This window comes from Dasypus novemcinctus, chromosome 2 (assembly GCF_030445035.2).
Source record: "Dasypus novemcinctus isolate mDasNov1 chromosome 2, mDasNov1.1.hap2, whole genome shotgun sequence".
Lineage (NCBI taxonomy): Eukaryota > Metazoa > Chordata > Mammalia > Cingulata > Dasypodidae > Dasypus > Dasypus novemcinctus.
In genome coordinates, this window is record NC_080674.1 from 134,907,676 (window position 1) to 134,926,564 (window position 18,889).

Below are 18,889 nucleotides of genomic sequence, written 5' to 3' on the forward strand. Positions count from 1 at the left end.
GTCATATTAAAATGAATAGCCAGCTTCAAAAAAGTTATAAAAATTATCTACATAATTAATCTTGTTTCATCTCTACCCATTCACTCTGCACATAGGTTATACTTAAGTAAATCTCAGATACCATATATTTTCTTACTGTCAGATCTATTTGAAACAAAGATTTAAGTCGAATTAGAATTTATTAATGTCTAAAATTGTTTTCCCTAATAGCAGATCTGTATTATCTGAAGTCTGATCTTTGCCCAAGCTTCACATATAAAACAAGTATGGGAAAACTTGCTATCATTTGCAACTCTTTCAAAATAATGTTCTTTATTTGCTTAAGGAAATCCTTAATAGGCTTGGAAAAAGTTTTGCTCATATACCATTCTCCATAATTATATTTACAAGTCTTGTAAGTTTATATGTATAAATACTACTCTTCCATTTCACTTATCTAAAAGTTGGGGACCATGATGCTTTCCAAATTCTGTTAAAGGTAAATCTACCTTAACAGTAAATGCATTTTTTGCTATTATAAACTAGTCTACATACAGTTCTATAATTTCTTTATTACAGTATATGTAATTTGAGAATGAATATAAATGTTAGCTATATTGTTTGTTCTTGTTGCATTTGTGCTTCAGGTTCTTGTGTTGTTCGAGATGCCACTGGGAACATTAATGACACTATTGTAACAGAGCTAACAAATTGTACTTCTGCAGCCTGCAAATTAAACTTTGACTTTTCATCTTGTGAAAGTAGTAGTCCTTGTTCCTATGGCTTAATGAACAACTTCCAGGTGAGCATGGGATTTATATTTTACAGGAATTCTACATTTACCAACAGGCTCCTATGAAATCTCACCACTTAGAATATAGCAACAGCTTAGAAGGGAGGACCGTTGTCACCTTATACTCAGGTATCTGTTTAAAAAGATATGGAAAACCAGTTGAACAAACAGGAAAATATGAAAGGGTAAAATCTGGGGCCATTCAAGAGCAAAGGAGATAACACTCTTATAATATGGCATAATAGCATAATGTTTATGCCCTGAATTATCAAGACTATATATGCTATTTCAGAAAGCAGAGAAGCATCAAAATCATCTTACATTTTAAAGCTATTTCCATCAAACACTTTAAAACATTGTTCAAAAGCTCATGTTGCTGGTCTATAAAGGAGCTGCTCTTGAATATGATGTCTCTCCCTGCTCCAGTCATCTGAACATACCTAAGTGTTATGTCTGGAGATTATTTGGGCACCAGGGGCTGTGTGAAGTGCAGATACTTCAAAACACAAGATACACAAAATACAAAAGAAATTAAATGGTTAAGGTAATAATATCTGGCTCCTAGGATTGTTTTGAGGATTTAAAAAGATAATGTGAAATATTTAGCAAGTACATGGCACTAAATAAGCATTCAAGTTGTAGATGCTATTGCTATTATTATTGTGTCACCTGGGAAATAAACTTAAATAAATTTTATTACCTGTAGCAGTGGGTCAATGCACATTGCATTCTTTCTTTGATAAATTTTAGTTGCAAACTTCAAAATTAGGCTCAAGGTGTTTTGTGGATTTTTTTAAATTAAACTTTTTATTTTGAGGTAATTGTAGATTCACATACAGTTGTAAGAAATAATACATAGAGATCCAGTGCACCTTTTTTTTTTTTTTACGGTTTCCCCCAGTGGTAACATCTTGCAAAACCAATAGAATATCACAACCAGAACACTGACATAGAGTCAAGCATTTTCATCAGCACAAGGATCCCTCATGTTGTCATTTTATTTCCACACCCACTTTCCTTTCCCCCACATCCCCTATTTAATGCAGGGCAACCACTAATCTGTGGCCCATGTATTTGATTTTGTCATTTCAAAAATGTTAATGTAAATGAAATCATACAGTATATAACCATTAGAATTGGCTTTTTTCTATGAGCATAATTCCCTGGAAATTCATACAGAATTCATACAGGTTGATTTGTGCCTTGATAGTTGTTTTGTTTTGTTTTCTGATAATGTACAACACTTTGTTCAGTGATTCATTTGAGTTGTTTCCAGTTTAGGGCTGTTACAGATAAACCTGTTATTAAACATTTGTGTATAGGTTCTTGTGTGAACATAGTCTTCATTTCCCTGGGATAAATGCCCAGGAGTGCAATTGTAAGGTCATATGGTATTTATGTGTTTAGTTGTTTTAAGAAACTGCCAAACTGTTTTCCTGAGTAGTTGTGCAATTTTACAATCCCACCTGCATTTTATGAGCAACTCAATTTCTCTGTCATCTTTACCAGCATTTGGTTTTGTCACTATTTTTAATATTAGCCATTCTGATATGTTTGTAGTGATGCATATTGTGGTTTTAATTTGTATTTCCCTAATGGCTAATGATATTGATCAACTTTTTAGGTACTTATTTGCCTCTCAATAGCTTATACTATGCAATGTCTCTCCATGTGTTTTGCCCATTTTGTAATTGGATTGTTTTTTTTCCTGCTGAGTTTTAGGTTTCTTTATATATTCTAGATACTAATCCTTTGTTGGATATTTAGTTTGAAATATTCTCTCCCATTCTGTACCTTATCTTTTCATCCTCTTAGCAGAGTTGTTCACAGAGCAAAAGTTTTACGTTTTAACAAAGTCCAGCTTATAACTTTTCCTTTTATCAATCATGCTTTTGGAGTCAATTCTAAGAACTCTTTGCCTAGCTCTATATCCCTATGATTTTCTCCTCTTTTTTTTTTTTCTAGAACATTTATAGTTTTACATCCATTTTGAGCTAATTTTTTGTATAATGTGTTAGACTTAGATTGAGGTTCATTTATTTGCCTTTAACTGGTTGTTCCAACACCATTTATCAAAGAGACTATCTTTTCTCCATTGAATTGCTTTTTTGCCTTTATCAAAAATCAGTTAGTTCACTGCTAATATGTAGAAATATTGTAAATTTTTAAATGTTTTTTTTGTGTGTGCAAATTTGTTGAACTCACTAGTTTTAGGATTTTTTTTTGTAGATTCCTTGGGATTTTTCTTTGTTGACATTCAATGTTATCTACAGGTAGGGGCAGTTTTATTTCTTCCTTCCTGATCTATATGCCTTTTGTTTCATTTTCTTGCCTTATTGCACTGGCTAGAATTTTCAGCACTGTTTTGAATAAAAGTGGTGAGAGTACACATCCATGCTTTGTTCAGATCTTAGGTAGAAGGCATTCAGATTATGTTAGCTGTAAGTTTTTTGTAGGTGGATTTTATCAATTTCTTGTCTGTTCCTTGAGTTATCCTGAGTATTGAATTTTGTCATGCTTTTTCTGCATCTATTGATATGATTGCAGTTTTTCTTCTTTCAACTCTTAGTGTAATAAGCTACATTATTTGATTTTCTAATATTTAAGCAACCTTGTATCCCTGGAATAAACCCCACTTGGTCGTGGTGTATAAATATTTTTATATGTTGTTGAATCCTACTTGCTAGTATTTTGTTAAGGATTTTTGTGTCTTAACAAAAATACGTTTTTGAAGGCTTTTGGTCTTTACTTTGTATTTTGCCTGTTTTTGTCAGGGTAATGCTGTTGCGTAAAATGAGTTAGGAAATATTCTTTTATGTTTTCTGGAGGAGATTATATATAATTATACAAGTGATTCTTCTTTATACTTTTCATAGAATTTTCCAGTGAAACCATTAGGACCTGGAGATTTCTTTGTTTGGGACATTTAAACTTATGAATTGGATTTCAATAATAGTTTTAGGGCTATTCAGTTTTTTCATATTGGTTGAGTTGTTGTTATTTGTGTTTTCTGAGGAATTGGTTCACATCATCAAAGTTGTTAAATGTATGTGCGTTGAGTTGTTGCTCTGTTATCCTTTTGATGTCTCTACATCCTAATATTGCTGATTTGTGACTTCTCTTTTTTCTTTAATAGTCTTGCTAGAGGCTTGTGAATTTTATTGACATTGAAAGAACAAGCTCATCATTTAATTGATTTCTTTCCATTGCTTTTCTGTTTTCAATTTCACTTGTTTCCATTATCATTTATAATTTCCTTCTGCTTGCTTTGGTTTATTTTGCTTTTGTTTTAGGTCATGAAAATGGGAACTTAGATTATTGGTATGCATTTAGTATCATAAATTTCCCTCTCCATACTACTTTAACTGTGTCCTACCAATTTTGATGTATTTTCAGTTAGTATATTTCTTTTATATACCTTAAGACTTCCTCTCATTCTTTACAAGTGTATTGTTCAGTTTCCATGTGTTTCTAGGTTTTACTTTTATCTTTCTGTTACTGATTCCTAGTTTGAGTCCATTGTGCTCATAGAACACACACTGTATAATTTCAGTTCTTTTAAATTTGTGGCCCAAGAGATGTTCTACATGGGAGTATGTCCCATGGAAACTTGAATATGTATTCTGCAGATGTTGGGTGGAGTATATTATCAGTTGTGATGGTGTTTTTGAGTTCTTCTATATCCTTGCTGTCTGGTTCACATTGTTGAAAGTGAGTGTTGAAGTCTCCAACAAAAATTGTGGATTTGTCTGTTTATTCTTTCAGTTTTATTAGTTTTTGCTTCCCATATTTTATAGCTGTTTTTAGATGCGTACATATTTAGCCTTGCTATGTGTTCTTGGTAACATTACCTCTAGATTATATAGTGTCCCCCTCTGTCTTTGGTAATTTTCTTTGCTCTGAAGTCTGATTACATTAATATAAATGCCCCTGCTTTTCTTTGATCAATATTTGCATAATATATCTTTTCCATTCTTTTGATTTCAACCTGCCTATATTGTATTTGAGGTGGGTCTCTTGTAGACAGCATGTATTTGAGTCCTGGTCTTAATCTACTTCCCAATCTGTTTTTTAATTTGTGTATTTTATTTACTTATTTGTTTGTTTATACATACATACCGGTGGCCAGGGATTGAACCCAGAACCTCGTATGTGGGAAACTGGCTCAACCACTGAGTCACATTGGCTTCTCTGAGTTGGTTGGTTGGTTTTGCTTGTTGTATTAGTTAGTCAGAGGGGTGCTGATGCAAAGTACCAGAAATCTGTTGGCTTTTATAAAGGGAATTTATTTGGGGTAGAGGCTTACAGTTACAAGGCCTCGAAGAGTCCAACTCAGGGTACTGTAAGAGGTACTTTTTCTTGGTGGCGGACTTGGCCCAGTGGTTAGGACGTCCATCAACCACGTGGGAGGTCTGCGGTTCAAACCCCGGGCCTCCTTGACCTGTGTGGAGCTGGCCCATGCGCAGTGCTAATGCGTGCAAGGAGTGCTGTGCCACACAGGGGTGTCCCTCGCTTAGGGGAACCCCACGCGCAAGGAGTGCGCCCCATAAGGAGAGCTGCCCAGCACGAAAGAAAGTGCAGCCTGCCCAGGAATGGTACCGCACACACAGAGAGATGACCCAGCAAGATGACGCAATAAAAAGAAACACAGATTCCCGTGCCGCTGACAATAACAGAAGCGGACAAAGAAGATGCAGCAAATAGACACAGAGAACAGACAACCAGGGTGGGGGTGAAGGGGAGAGAAATAAATAAATAAATCTTAAAAAAAAAAAAAAAAGATGCTTTCTCACCAAAGATGTTGCTGATCTCTGTGATGGTTCAGCCTTTCTCTTCTCCTCTTAAGGCCCTGTTTCGCAGCTTCTTCTGATTTCAACTGTTGGCTGGCATAGGGCTCTCTCTCTTCCCAGGGCTTGTTTCATTCTGGGCTCAACTGCTCTGGTCTCTTCACAAGATCAGCTGTAAACTATCAGGCAAATGGCTTCTCTCTCTCCAGGGATCCAGGATCAAAACTGTCAGAGTTCTCCCTCTGGTATCTGTGGAGCTCTTATGTCTTTTTCTGTGTATGTTCTTGAGTGAGTGCCCATTTATATAGCCCACCAAGGGGGCAGGGACTTAAACTGAGTTATACTCTACTGATGTGGTCAAATCAAAGCCCTAATCTTAACGTAATTTGATCAATGAGATCTCAGCTGAATCTAATACAATCAGAGGGTATGACACCAAGAACAGACCAGTTTACAAACATGATCTCTTTTTGGAATTCATAAATAACCTCAAACTGCCACACTTGTTGTTGGTTTTTTTTTCTTTTTCTTTTTCAGGAGGCACCAGAAACTGAACCTGGGACCTCCCATGTGTGCACTCAATCTTTTGAGCCACATCCGCTCCCTAATTCATGTATTTAGACCACTTACATTTGTTCACCTTCAAAAAATAAAATAACAGAGAGAAGGCAGTTTAACCAGCTATGGAAGCATCACTTTAAAAAATCCTGCCCAGGCACATTTATCTTATTTAATCCTAATACTAAACTCAATTGTTTCTCCAGTATTCCGAAAGATGAATAAATGAGCACAGATTAGTTACATGACATGAACAAGGTCTTCTTGTTATGAAGAAAGTGAAAAAAAAATGCTGGATCATATTCACTAAATACCATAAAGCTAAATACCATATTCTTTTTTTACCTTTGGAATTGATAAAGCACCTTCTTTGCTTTTGCTACAAAATTATTACAATATTACTGCAAACTGTAGTCTACAAGTTACATTAGTTGTATTTTCCCCATATATCACCATATTCTTAACATCTTGTAAAAGAGGAATATTCTTGTATTTGTATTATTAAAACCATAATCCTCATCTGCCACCGAAATCACTACATTATGACCATACCTAGACTATCTTCTTCCTGTCTGTCAGGTAACATTAACTTCTCTATCTATAGTGTTTTTGAGTGTATCTTTTTGTATAACTTTTTTTTGGTTATATATATAATACGTAGGTATTATATATACGTATTATATATATTATTTATCCCAGTCTACTGTTGTCATCATTTTGCCAGTTCAGTGACGTTTAGATACCTTACTTCCCTTTATCTCCCCCATTTGTAATATAATTACTCAAAATATTTCCTCTACATATATTTAGGTATACTGTTAAACAGTTAAAAATTTTAAAGTCCATTATCATTTCCCATATTTTTGTTTTCTGTATTCTTTGTTTTTTCCCCATGTTCCAGAATTCCTTCTTTCATTGTATCCTTTCTGTTTAGAGAACTTCCTTTAGCTATTTTTTTAGTGTACCTCTGCTGCTGATACAGTCTGTTAATTTTCAATACTTGACACTTAACGGCCTCAGTGGTTTCTCATGAGAAATCCACTATCATTTGCATTGTTTCCCCCTAGAAATGCAAGGTGTCATTTTTCTTTGACTGATTTCAAGGTTTTGAGTTTTCAGAAGTTTGTCATGTGTCTTGTTCTGAGGAAAGGATTACTTCCAGTTTATGTTGTTTGGTGTTTGCTCAGAGTTTTATATCTGTGGGTATATGTCTCTTGCCACATTGGGGAAGTTTTCAACCATTAGTTTGTCTAGCAGTTTTTCATCCCTGTCCTCTTTTTCAGGGCTATGATGACACAAATGTTAGATACTTTATTATAAATCGTACAGGTTCATAAGACTGTTCATTTTTCTTTTTTCTGGTCTGTTTTCTTTCTTTTGTTTAAATTGGTTAGTTTCTATTGTTCTTCTTCCATTTCACTGATATTTTCCTTTGTCCCCTCCATTCTGCTGCTGAGATTATCTACTTAGCTTTTTATTTCAATTGTTGCATTTATCAATTCTAAAATTTCCATTTAGTTTTTGTTTATATTGCCTATTTCTCTGAGCCTTTCATTATTTCACTTGTTTATAATTGCTTGTTGAAGCATTTTTAGCATAACTGCTTTAAAATCTTTGTCAGGTAATTCTAACATCTCTATCATCTCAGTGTTGGCATCTATTTATTGTCTTTTTAAAAAATCTTATTTGAGACCTTCCTGCTGCTTGATATGAGGTTTTTGATTGAAAGCCAGAGGTTCTGTTTTGTTTCATTTTTTGTTTTTTAAAAATGAGAGACTCTGGGTCTTATTTAAACCTTCTGTTTTAATTGACCCTAGATACACTGCTCCAGCAGGGAAAGGAAAGGGGTGGTTCTACCTTATTACTGCCAGGTAGAGATAAAGTCCAGGTTCCTTACTCGGCTTCCTTTGACTGCCCAGTTGATGCTGGTGGGTTTCTTTTTACTGCTAGGTGAAGGTAAGAATACTGGTTCCCCACATATTCTCCACTGACATCTTGAGGAGGGGTAGTGGGGCTTCCATTGCTCCTGAGTGATGGTGAAAATCCTGATGCTCCACTAGACTTCATTTTTTTCCCTGTTTTAATTTTTTTATTGAAATGACAATAAAATTTTTAAAATAACTGACAGTTTTAATCATACTTTTGCTTTACAAATATAAAAATACAGTCAAAGCTTCAAACAGTTTCTTTTATACATTTTTCTTTAAACTTACTATCAGAAGAGTTCTTATAACCAAACTATAAATGAGCTCATACATTGCAATGTGGTCACAGGAACCGCAGGTTTTTAAATGTACTGATCTTTCTCTCAACACAATAGCGTAAATCAATACAGTTTCTCAACTTATCTCTAGTCTTACGATACAATCATCACTGAAATAGAAAATATTTATGACTAAATTGGCTTAATCTAAACTTACTTAGGTCTTAGATTTTTTCCCCCACAAAAACAAGCTTGAAAATTTTTAATACAAGTTAATGTTACAATGTGTTTTATGGCTCAAGTCAAATTACAGTATTATATTTTTCATCACTTACTTAAACAAGGCCAAACTGCCAGAAACAAGTTCCATTTAACTCAAATAGTAAGTAATATAAAACAAGTGGAATAATAGGAAAATCAAATCTTATGCTATAGAAACTGACTTGTATTGCAGCTAAAAACTATTACCTTCTTTGGCAATGCCGCATGCAAAATTGCAGACTCTCTGAAGCAGTCTCTAGACCTCTGTTGATACCACTCCAGTGGGGTGGAAGAGCAACCCCTTGCTGTCTAGAAGGGGTAGAAATTCAGGCCACCTATTTAGCCATCTCTTTTATCACTTTACCTTTGTAAAGGTGTGTGTGTGTGTGTGTGTGTGTGTGTGTGTGTGTGTGTGTGTGTGATGTTTGGAGTAGAATGGTTATTTTCTAAATGTTCTTGGTCTTGTTCAGCTTCCGCTTTCTTGGTCCTTTGACTAGAGAGGACAAGCTTTTGGTGGTACTTTTTTTTCTTTTCTTTTTTCCTGCATTAGCACTACTGGGGTGCTGGCTCCTTGAGCTCCAAGTCTGGGATACATGAAGTAAAAAGAAAACCAGGGAACTTACCACTCTGTTGTTCTCCAAGTCTCGAGGTTCCTAGTCAATCTCCCTTCTCTCCATTTCTTGGAGTCTTCTTAGGCTTCTTTTTTATGTAATATAAAAGTTTTAGTTGTATTCTGGGCGTTTTACTTGTACTTAGTGAAACAAATAGGGAAAAGTACATCTGCATCTTCTCAGAAGTAGAAGTTTCCCAATTTGCGGGAATTTTTTAAACAAGTAAATCTTCCACATTTGAAGAATAATTTAAAATGTTTAATGAAAATAATTTTATAATACTTCAAACTTTTAAATCTTTTAAATTATGAAGAAAATATTTGCTTTTATAATTTATATATTCTATTTGCCGTATCTTTTTTTGAGGTGTTAATAAAAAGGTAAACTTAAAATCCACAGTAATTGAAATGAGTTCAGTTTTCTTATTGCCTTTTTTATAAATGCTCCTTTAAAAAAGTATTGACCATATCAGTAGTGTTATTTAGTTAGATATAGCCCATATAAAATCATGCTGTGTTAAACTCCCATTTAATAAGAGATGTTAATTCTAGAATGGATGTTTGAAACTTTGTAACCGTTTTGAAATGATTTAAAGTAGATACGAACTGTGCAAAGGTTAGTATTATTTCTCAAGTATTTGGAAACTACCTATTCTGTTTTTATTATTGCCTTTATAAGATACAGAAAGGAGAATGATATTTTACTGTCACATTTATGGTTTTTTAGAAACAGGAAAGATTATGTAAGAAGGCAAGGAATTAATTACTAACAGAAATTTGAAGGATTATTTTGAGAGTTACTTAGTGAATGCTAGAATGCTAAAAAGAAGAGAACACAAAGGGTCTAGATTCAGGAGTATCTGGGCACACATAGAGTAGATGTTTTTACTGACTGAAGGGGGAAGTAACAGTTTTGCTTCTCACTATTTTTCCAGTCTTGTGTGGACATAAACAGAGTAACTGATATTTGATTTATTTCAGAATTCAGGATTCAATGTAGAATACATGAATATTATAATACATTTTTAAACTGAAATTTTAGTGGCATTATTGCTTTAATTTTCTATTGTATAAGTTTTACAAGCAATTCACTGCCCTTTCAATGGTTATAAATATTGATACAATTATGTAATAGAAGTTTGTTTTTACTGGTCATAAGACTAGGCATAAATGTAGGAATAAAAGAAAGTATTCATGCCCAGCTAATGATTCAGGCCAATTCTGTCATTGATATTGTGTATGAGAGGGCCCTTACATTGGGCTGTGCCCTGTGACTAAAAATGCCAATCAGATTTCTATGTTGTTGTCTTAAAATACAAAAGTTTGTTGTTTTTATCAAGTCTAATATAGGCTCATTCAAGCAAAGAGTTTGGTACAAGTATAGCTGCTTTCCTAATTTAAGTAAATATTTAAATGTTTTATAAAGTAATGCAAAATCAGGAAAAATTCGTGAAAAAATATAATCACTTGTTATTTTGATAATAAAGAGTGGTAGATAGAACATAACTGAGGAGCACAGAAATTATAATCTCTATGATGAAGTCTAGACTGATCTACACTTTATAATGCTGCTTTACATGTAATTGGCTTTTCTTCAGGGAGAAAAGTGATTTGGGTTATCTTGTTTATCTTAAATTTTAGATTTAAATGTAGTCTTCTATTTTTAATATATGTTATGCATTTTAATACTCTCCAAGACCTTTGAGTCACCATCACCTAAAGAAATATCAGCTTCCATGGCCTGTTAAAGCCCTTCATGTTCAGTCTTATGTCCCTCTGATTCCTGTTCATACTAGACTTTAGGCATTCTGTGTGCTTGTGTATATACATGTACATGCACACATGCCTACTCAGCTCTCTTCCTTTATTCAGTTCTTTACTCTGTTTGGAATGTGCCTGCTTTTTAATTTTACATATCAAATTTACCTGCCAATATGAAAATACAGTTCCATGAAGGTTTTCTTGAACACCAAATCATCCACACAAGCATACACCCCACATGAACTCTTAACAATTTATTTTGTTTGCTTGGAAATTTTGTTAGGCCTTTGTCTTTTTTTCCCCTGTTAGAGATCAGACCTTTTTTTTCCCTCCATCTTTGTTTCCACTATATATTGCAGACAATGTTCATATTACTTTTATTTACATTCATTATTATCCTTACTGCTCATATTTTACTATTAAATGATGGGAAATACAGAAGTTATTGGGTAAATATTTACCTAGAAAACAGGAAATGTGACAGATCTACAAGCCTAGTGTTTCCAGATGCTCAACACTGAGCATTATTTACCTCACCTCAGAACTGCTATAAGAAAGGACAATATAATTTTCTCTTAAAATGTGAAAGGTGAAAAGTTAGTCATGTGGTGACACTGAAACCACAGGCTGGGATGTATGTTTGCCACAGGCTGAAGTCTCTGCCCTGTTCTCAGACTTGCTGAGGCAGGGCTTCTCAGACTCCTTATGCATGGGGGGGTGGTTGGCAGGGGTGGGGCGGGATACTGAGGTGGGACAAAAGATGCTAGAGGTCACCTACTTGTTCCCACCCACTCAACTCTGCCACTCCCTATCTCCTGGGAGTGTCTTTCCTTTATCCTCCTAGCTATCCACTTTACTGATGGTGTCTGTTTCATGTTATTCCCAGCAGTATAGTATTCTCTTTTCCCTACTTGTTCATTTGTCTTCTCTTGTCTTTGCACTTCATTTAACTTTGAAATCATTATACACAGGCATGGAATTTTGTATGGTCTGATAAATATAGTTAAAGCTTGTACCTCAAAAGCCTGTTCATTTTTATCTTGGCCTACCTTACCTATTCTTTACAACCTCCTTCCCTAAAGATAGGGTTGGCAGTGCTAGATAATCTAGGATTATCAATTGAAAAATAATTACTATGGAAAATATAGGTGGAGTGGATATGGCTGAAATGGTTGAGTGCCTGCTTCCAATGTACAAGATTCTAGGTTCAATCCCCAGTACCTCCAGAAAACAACCAGTCAAACAAACAAAAGGAAAGCGGACTTGGCCCAGTGGTCAGGGTGTCCACTGACCACATGGGAGGTCTGCGGTTCAAACCCCGGGCCTCCTTGACCCATGTGGAGCTGGCCCATGCACAGTGCTCGTGCGCGCAAGGAGTGCCATGCCATGCAGGGGTGTCCCCGCATAGGGGAGCCCCATGGGCAAGGAGTGCACCCCATAAGGAGAGTTGCCCAGCGCAAAAGAAAGTGCAGCCTGCCCAGGAATGGCACCATACCAACAGAGAGCTGACACAAGATGACGCAACAAAAAGAAACACAGATTCCCGTGCCGCTGACAACAACAGAAGCGGACAAAGAAGAACGCGCAGCAAATAGACAAAGAGAATAGACAACTGGGGTGGGGGGAAGGGGAGAGAAATAAATAAATCTTAAAAAAATAAAAAAGTAAAAGAAAAACAACTAACCTGGGGGAGCTGGTGTAGCTCAGTAGTAGAATGCCTTCTTCCCACATACAAGATTCTAGATTCAGTCCTTGATCCAGTAAGTAAAAAAAACCAAAAACCCAATAATTTATATATCTATCTATATCTATGGCATATATATATATATGTACTAAATTACTAAAGGACTGAACAGAAAATCATCCTTTGAAATTGCGTGTCTCCCGCACCCCCGGATTCTCAGCTCAATGCTAATGTTTCTTAAAACTCTCAAGAATTTTATTCTTCAGTTTTAATTCTGTCTTCTGGAAGATAACTGTGTCAATCAGGAGACATTTAAATTAAAAATGGCAGTTAATACATACATAGAATCAGGCTTATGCCTTATCGCCAGGGAATTATGTCCATAGCTAATTTTTATCTGGTTTAAAGTATTAAATTACAGTCAAGCGTAAAATAGGTCTAAAGAGCTTAAAACTTCATTTCCTTATTTCCTTGATCTCATTGACTTGTTTATAGCCATATGAATGAAAGATAAATCTCCTCTAAGGGAAATAATCAGTTAGGAGTGATTCTCACTTGCTGCGAAGGTTTATGATAGATGGATTAAGTTAACAATACCTGAACCCACCAAAAAATTCCTCCACCTCAGTTTTGTGTTTTGACAAATTTCAAACAAGAAAGAACAGTGCAATAAACACCTGAGTACCTACTCTTAACTTATATTTACTAGTTCACATTTTGCCCATTTGTTCTATCTTTTTAATATATACTTCTCAATTATGTTAGACAAAGTTGTCCAGATCATGACATGACAATTATTTTGAACTGTTTTAACATTCTTCACAACCACAGTACAATGATCACACTCAAGAAATTTAGCATTGATAAAATATTATCTAAATATACAGTCTTTATTCAAATCTCCCTACTTGACACAGTAATGTCCTTTATAGCTATTTTCCATGGACCCAGGAACCTATCAAGGATCACACATGACATCTAGTTGTCATATCATTTTTAGATCCTTTAATCTAGAGGAATATCCAGGCCTGTTTTAATCTTTCATCACCTTAAAAGAAGAGTCCAGGCATGTTATTTTGCATACTGCTCCTCTGGATGGATTTATCTGATTGTCTTCTCATGATCAATGTGATCAATCCTTTAAAAAAACTTTAAATGGTCAGACATACTTAAAAGTAGAGAAAGTAATATAATGAACCTAATATATACATGGCCCAGCTTCACGTTTTATCAGTACATGGCCAATTTTGTTTCCCACATACCCACATTATTTACAGGCAGATCCTCAACTTTATATTATATCCTTTCAGCTTTAAATATTTCCTAATGTAAATCTAAAGGATAAGGGCTGTTTTTGTCTTTTTAAAATATTATCAGTTCTCCTGTATCAACATCACAGAAAGAATCCAGCAGACTTTACCCGTCTCATGATGGAAGGACTTCACACCACCTATGGCCTATTCTTAGAAATAATTTGCCAATAATTTGGATAACTATCTAGACCCAACTACCTGATGTTTGAATACTAATTTGAACAAACTTAAAGAGCAAGAAAGGAGGGATAATTTGGGAAATGTGGATGTTGACTGGGTATTTGGGACTGTTAAGGAATTAAGTTTTTAAGTTGATTTAAAGCTGTTTTTAAGCTGTGACAATGACATTTTAATTATGTTTTTAAAAAGTCCTTACCTTTTGGAGATGCATACTGAAACATTTATGTATGAAATAATAACTGGAATTTCACTGAAAAATAATCCAGGGATTGGCCATGAGTTGATCATTGTTGAAGCTGGGTGATGAATACATGATAGTTCATTATATCTCTCTGCCATTGTGTATGTTTGAAATTTTACAAAGTAAAAAGATCTTTAAGGTAAGGGCTAGATATAAATCTGATATACATGCCATTGTAATTGATTATTACTGTCATTATCCCCAATATTAGTTTCCTTCATTAGAATAATTATGATGTGACTACACAGTATTTTGTTCTTTTTTGAATTGTTTGTAAAACTTATTTTCCCATTTTTGGTCATTTTTTATTTTTTAAGGTAATGAGCATGGTGTCAGGATTTGCACCGTTAATTTCTGCAGGTATCTTTTCAGCCACTCTTTCTTCTGCATTAGCATCCCTTGTTAGTGCTCCCAAAATATTTCAGGTAAGTATTTTAACATTTTAAACTTTACTAAAGAAGGGGATTATGATCACATTTTTTTCTGTTTGACTTTGTTACTGTTTTTAAATTGTTTCATTGCTTATATGAATCCCATATGTGTATCTTTGTGTATTATATACACATGCACATATATTAAGATTGGCATATTTAGTTTTGTGCATATAAATGTGAATATATATATATAAACAGTTGTACACTGAGCCCATCCAGGTGTGTGCTTTGAGTTGCCTTTGTAGGACTGTTACCATAGATTTACAAGATGTCTTACTAAGATTTAGAAGTACATTTTGAGACCAAAACTCAGAAGTAAGATATCTTGTCCAAATTAGGCTAATAACAACCTCATGTTTTATTTTACAAATATTTGAATGCCTAATATGAACCTTACATTGTGTTAGTTACTAAGAGTACAGTGATGAATAAGATATCTATTACTTTCCGTTACTGAGTGTGAAACAAGCAGTTGCTACTGAACAGGAAATAACTTTTAATACCTAATTCAAACAAATGAAATGTTGGTTCTGCATCCTTGTTCTTAATGTTGCAGTTGTAGTTAATAAATATAGTAAAGGTATAGACTTTCTTTTTAAACAGTAGTCAGTGATGTTTCATAATTAACGTCTTTACTTAAGTCTAGAATTTTTGTACTGACAACTATGTTGTCATACTTATCAGGCTTCCAAACTTCCCTTGTTTTTAAGCCTGGTTCTCTGATTCTTTCTTCATTATATAAAGGAATTTCAGCATTTGGGGGGGGAGGGGTTAGAGGTCAATAAATACTTCAGCAGTATTCTAAACCAAGTTGGCATCCTCTTTATAATACATAGATAAAGAAATGTGAGATGTGGGGGAAAAAGGACCAGTATTAGAACCTTAGATTCCATTTCTGATTGACCTGTTGTAACAGTAGCAAATTTGTATGACTAATTCTGATATATTTTATTTTAATGTTAACATTTTTTCATTAGGCTCTATGTAAGGACAACATCTACCCAGCTTTCCAGATGTTTGCTAAAGGTTATGGGAAGAATAATGAACCTCTTCGTGGGTACATCTTAACATTCTTAATTGCACTTGGATTCATCCTAATTGGTTAGTTATATAAATGGTATGCTAATGTAGATTTTGGTGCATTTATAGTGTTAGCTCTAAACAGTGAATTATTAAATTTTAAACAGAATGTTCCTTTGCCTAATATTCTAAATTCCTTTCTGTTTATGTGAAAGATTATTTGTATAGAACTTCAAATAATAATGTTCAATACCTGTTTGCTAAAATTATTAGTCTTTTAATCGCCCTTAGGGGTAAAGGGAACCCCTAGATTCTTGTCTTTAAATCAAATATAATAATAGGAAAAAGAAAAGGATTCCAGTAGAGCCACCCCAGATCTATTTCAATGGATTTTTGTCTCTGATTATAAAAGAGATAATGGGCTTCCCACTGCTAGAGGAGACATTGCACTTTTAAGTTTTAAACAATACTCTCTAACCCCTTGGATTAGTACGTATTAATACATCCAAGTGTCATATGGCAGTTTGGAAACAAACTCATATGATGTTGGTAGATAAGTATTTGGTGTAGCTACCTTTGGAGAATGATTTGGCAATATCTAGTAAAGTTTCCATTAGCCAACAGTTATAAGTATGTACCTAGGGAAACTTGCATATATACCTGAAAAGCCTTATACAAACAATGTTTCTAGTATCATTAAATATAATAGTGAGAAATGGGACCAACTTACCAATAAAAGAGTGAAATGGTGGGATAATATTCAGCATTAAAAAAATAAAATAGTTTTTATGTATCAGTATGGATGAATCTCAAGTATAAAAGTGAAAAAATCTAGTTGCAGAATGATAGATATAGTGTGATGTTATTTATGTAACTTTTGCATTAATAATAAATGTACATTAATATATACATTTATGCGTAGTAGTTGTGGGTTGTATATATATATAGTAAAACTATATAGTATAACTGAAAAGAATACACTAACTGCAAAATAGGTTTAAGGGAGTTTCAGCTATGTATGTTAGGTTTGATTTCTGAAAAGTAAAGTATATGAAACATATGGCAAAATGTAAATATTAAGTTTAGATGGTGAATATTATAAGGGTGTTCACTATGCTGTTTCTAAAGGTTTGAAATATTTTATAATTTTAAAAAGTTAATACCTAGTACATCAGTAAATTGACCTCATGTTTCTTTTGCAGCGGAACTCAATGTTATTGCTCCAATTATCTCTAACTTCTTCCTTGCATCATATGCGTTGATCAATTTTTCGGTGTTCCATGCATCACTTGCAAAATCTCCAGGTGATTTTACATTTTAAAAAAGTTTAAAAATGTGTGAATGTTTCTGATTTCAGATAAAAGTGTAGGATTAACCCTTTAATGCTGAGCCTTTCTTTACTGTTTAGTCAAATTAAGTAAGTTTTCAAAGGTCTCTTTATCATGAAGCTTACTGGTAATATTCTGTCTCTTGTCTTTAATGCATTTAAGATAGCAGTAATCTCTAATTCTAACACTATGAAAGAATGTTTTTTACCTTGTTTTTTTTCACTGTTTGTTTAGCCAATTTTTATTGAATTGAGTTTTAAGAATTTTATTATGATATTGTTAATCTTTCCAGAAATGTTTATAAAAAATGAGTGCTATGGAGTTCTAACATAAGATTTCTCTATCAATTGAAAAAGTATGTAAGTGTTTTGTTAAAAACTATGACAACGTTTGGAAGTCAAGAAAGAAATGAACAAAAGCAGTGGTCCTTCTAAGAATCTGAAAGTCTCTTAGAATAGGGAAGATAGAACATATGGGAATGTCAGACAAACATCTTGCTTTGAATTTTTACTTTAAAAATGTAAATTTTATTGAAGTGATAATTTAAAAATATTTTTGACTGTGAAACTACATATAATTTTTATTGTAAAACTTAAATTATTGTAGGAAGCATATGAATACTAATTTCCTCTTAGGAAATTTTAAAGATATGATCTTTAACCTTTTTTAGAGTGGGCTTTATTAAAAAATACTTTACCAAATGATAAAGTGTGCATTTCTTTAGTCAACTTTTGTTTTTTCTAGCAAGTAGATGAATTTTTAACTATTCCCATGAACATTTTACAGGAACCATTTTTATGTATTCATTGGCATATGGATATGTCTCATGATAAAACCAAAAAATAAAGCCACTCCACTAAGGACTTAACTTGAAACCTGTTTTTCTTTCTTAAACCTTCCCCAGTGTTTTGTGTTCACTAGGGTAGGATGATTTACATTTTTTGTAAAGAGTTTATTGAGTAGAAAACTAGTAGGATAAAAAGTAATGGGGAAGTAAATAGATGGTCCCTCTTCATGACCATCAAGAACCTTAAAATTCAATTGTGATCAATAATGATCTTTGACATTACTGATATATATAAACCTTATAATTAATGCTCAGTGCCCTCTCAGTGTGGCAGCAACAAAGAAAGTTATTTTGTGCATGCATTAGGTACATTGTATAAAGCAGATGTGTTATCTGATTGGCTTTTATTTATCTATATATTTGTTGTTATCGACAGGGTGGCGACCTGCATTCAAATACTACAATATGTGGATATCGCTTATAGGAGCGATTCTTTGCTGCATAGTGATGTTTGTCATTAACTGGTGGGCAGCATTGCTTACATATGTTATAGTCCTTGGATTGTATATTTATGTTACCTACAAAAAACCAGGTCAGTAGTAGCTTTTTTTAAAATATCTAATATATCAAGATAGAAAACTTTTAAAGCTTTCTTTGTTATTTGTAAAAAATATATACTTTTTTTGTTACTTTTAATATTTGAGCATTATCTCTTGTATATTTGAAAGGCATATTCATCATATAAAAATTAAAATACTGTATTTCCAAATGCATGTAGACTTAATGAAATAATTAAGCTTTTTGTTCCTATGGAATTCCGTTTTTACCCATAAATTAAATTTATCTATTCCTATTTGTGGAAAAATAAGAAATCCATATAATTAACATTCTGATGCATTTAAAATATTTTTAAATTATTCTTTGAAAGGATTCAGGTTTGTACTACTGTA

General features: G+C 33.6%; 1 protein-coding gene across 1 annotated transcript in view; it reads left to right on the forward strand.

Moving 5' to 3' along the window:
- The window catches only part of SLC12A2 (solute carrier family 12 member 2), a 116,918-nt gene that overhangs the window by 64,281 nt on the left and 33,748 nt on the right, over positions 1 to 18,889 (forward strand). Inside the window, exons 10-14 of the mRNA XM_004449515.5 lie at positions 627 to 781; positions 14,688 to 14,795; positions 15,782 to 15,905; positions 17,027 to 17,128; positions 18,376 to 18,531. Coding sequence (XP_004449572.1) covers positions 627 to 781; positions 14,688 to 14,795; positions 15,782 to 15,905; positions 17,027 to 17,128; positions 18,376 to 18,531 — 645 coding nt within the window. The remainder of the gene's footprint in view (positions 1 to 626; positions 782 to 14,687; positions 14,796 to 15,781; positions 15,906 to 17,026; positions 17,129 to 18,375; positions 18,532 to 18,889) is intronic.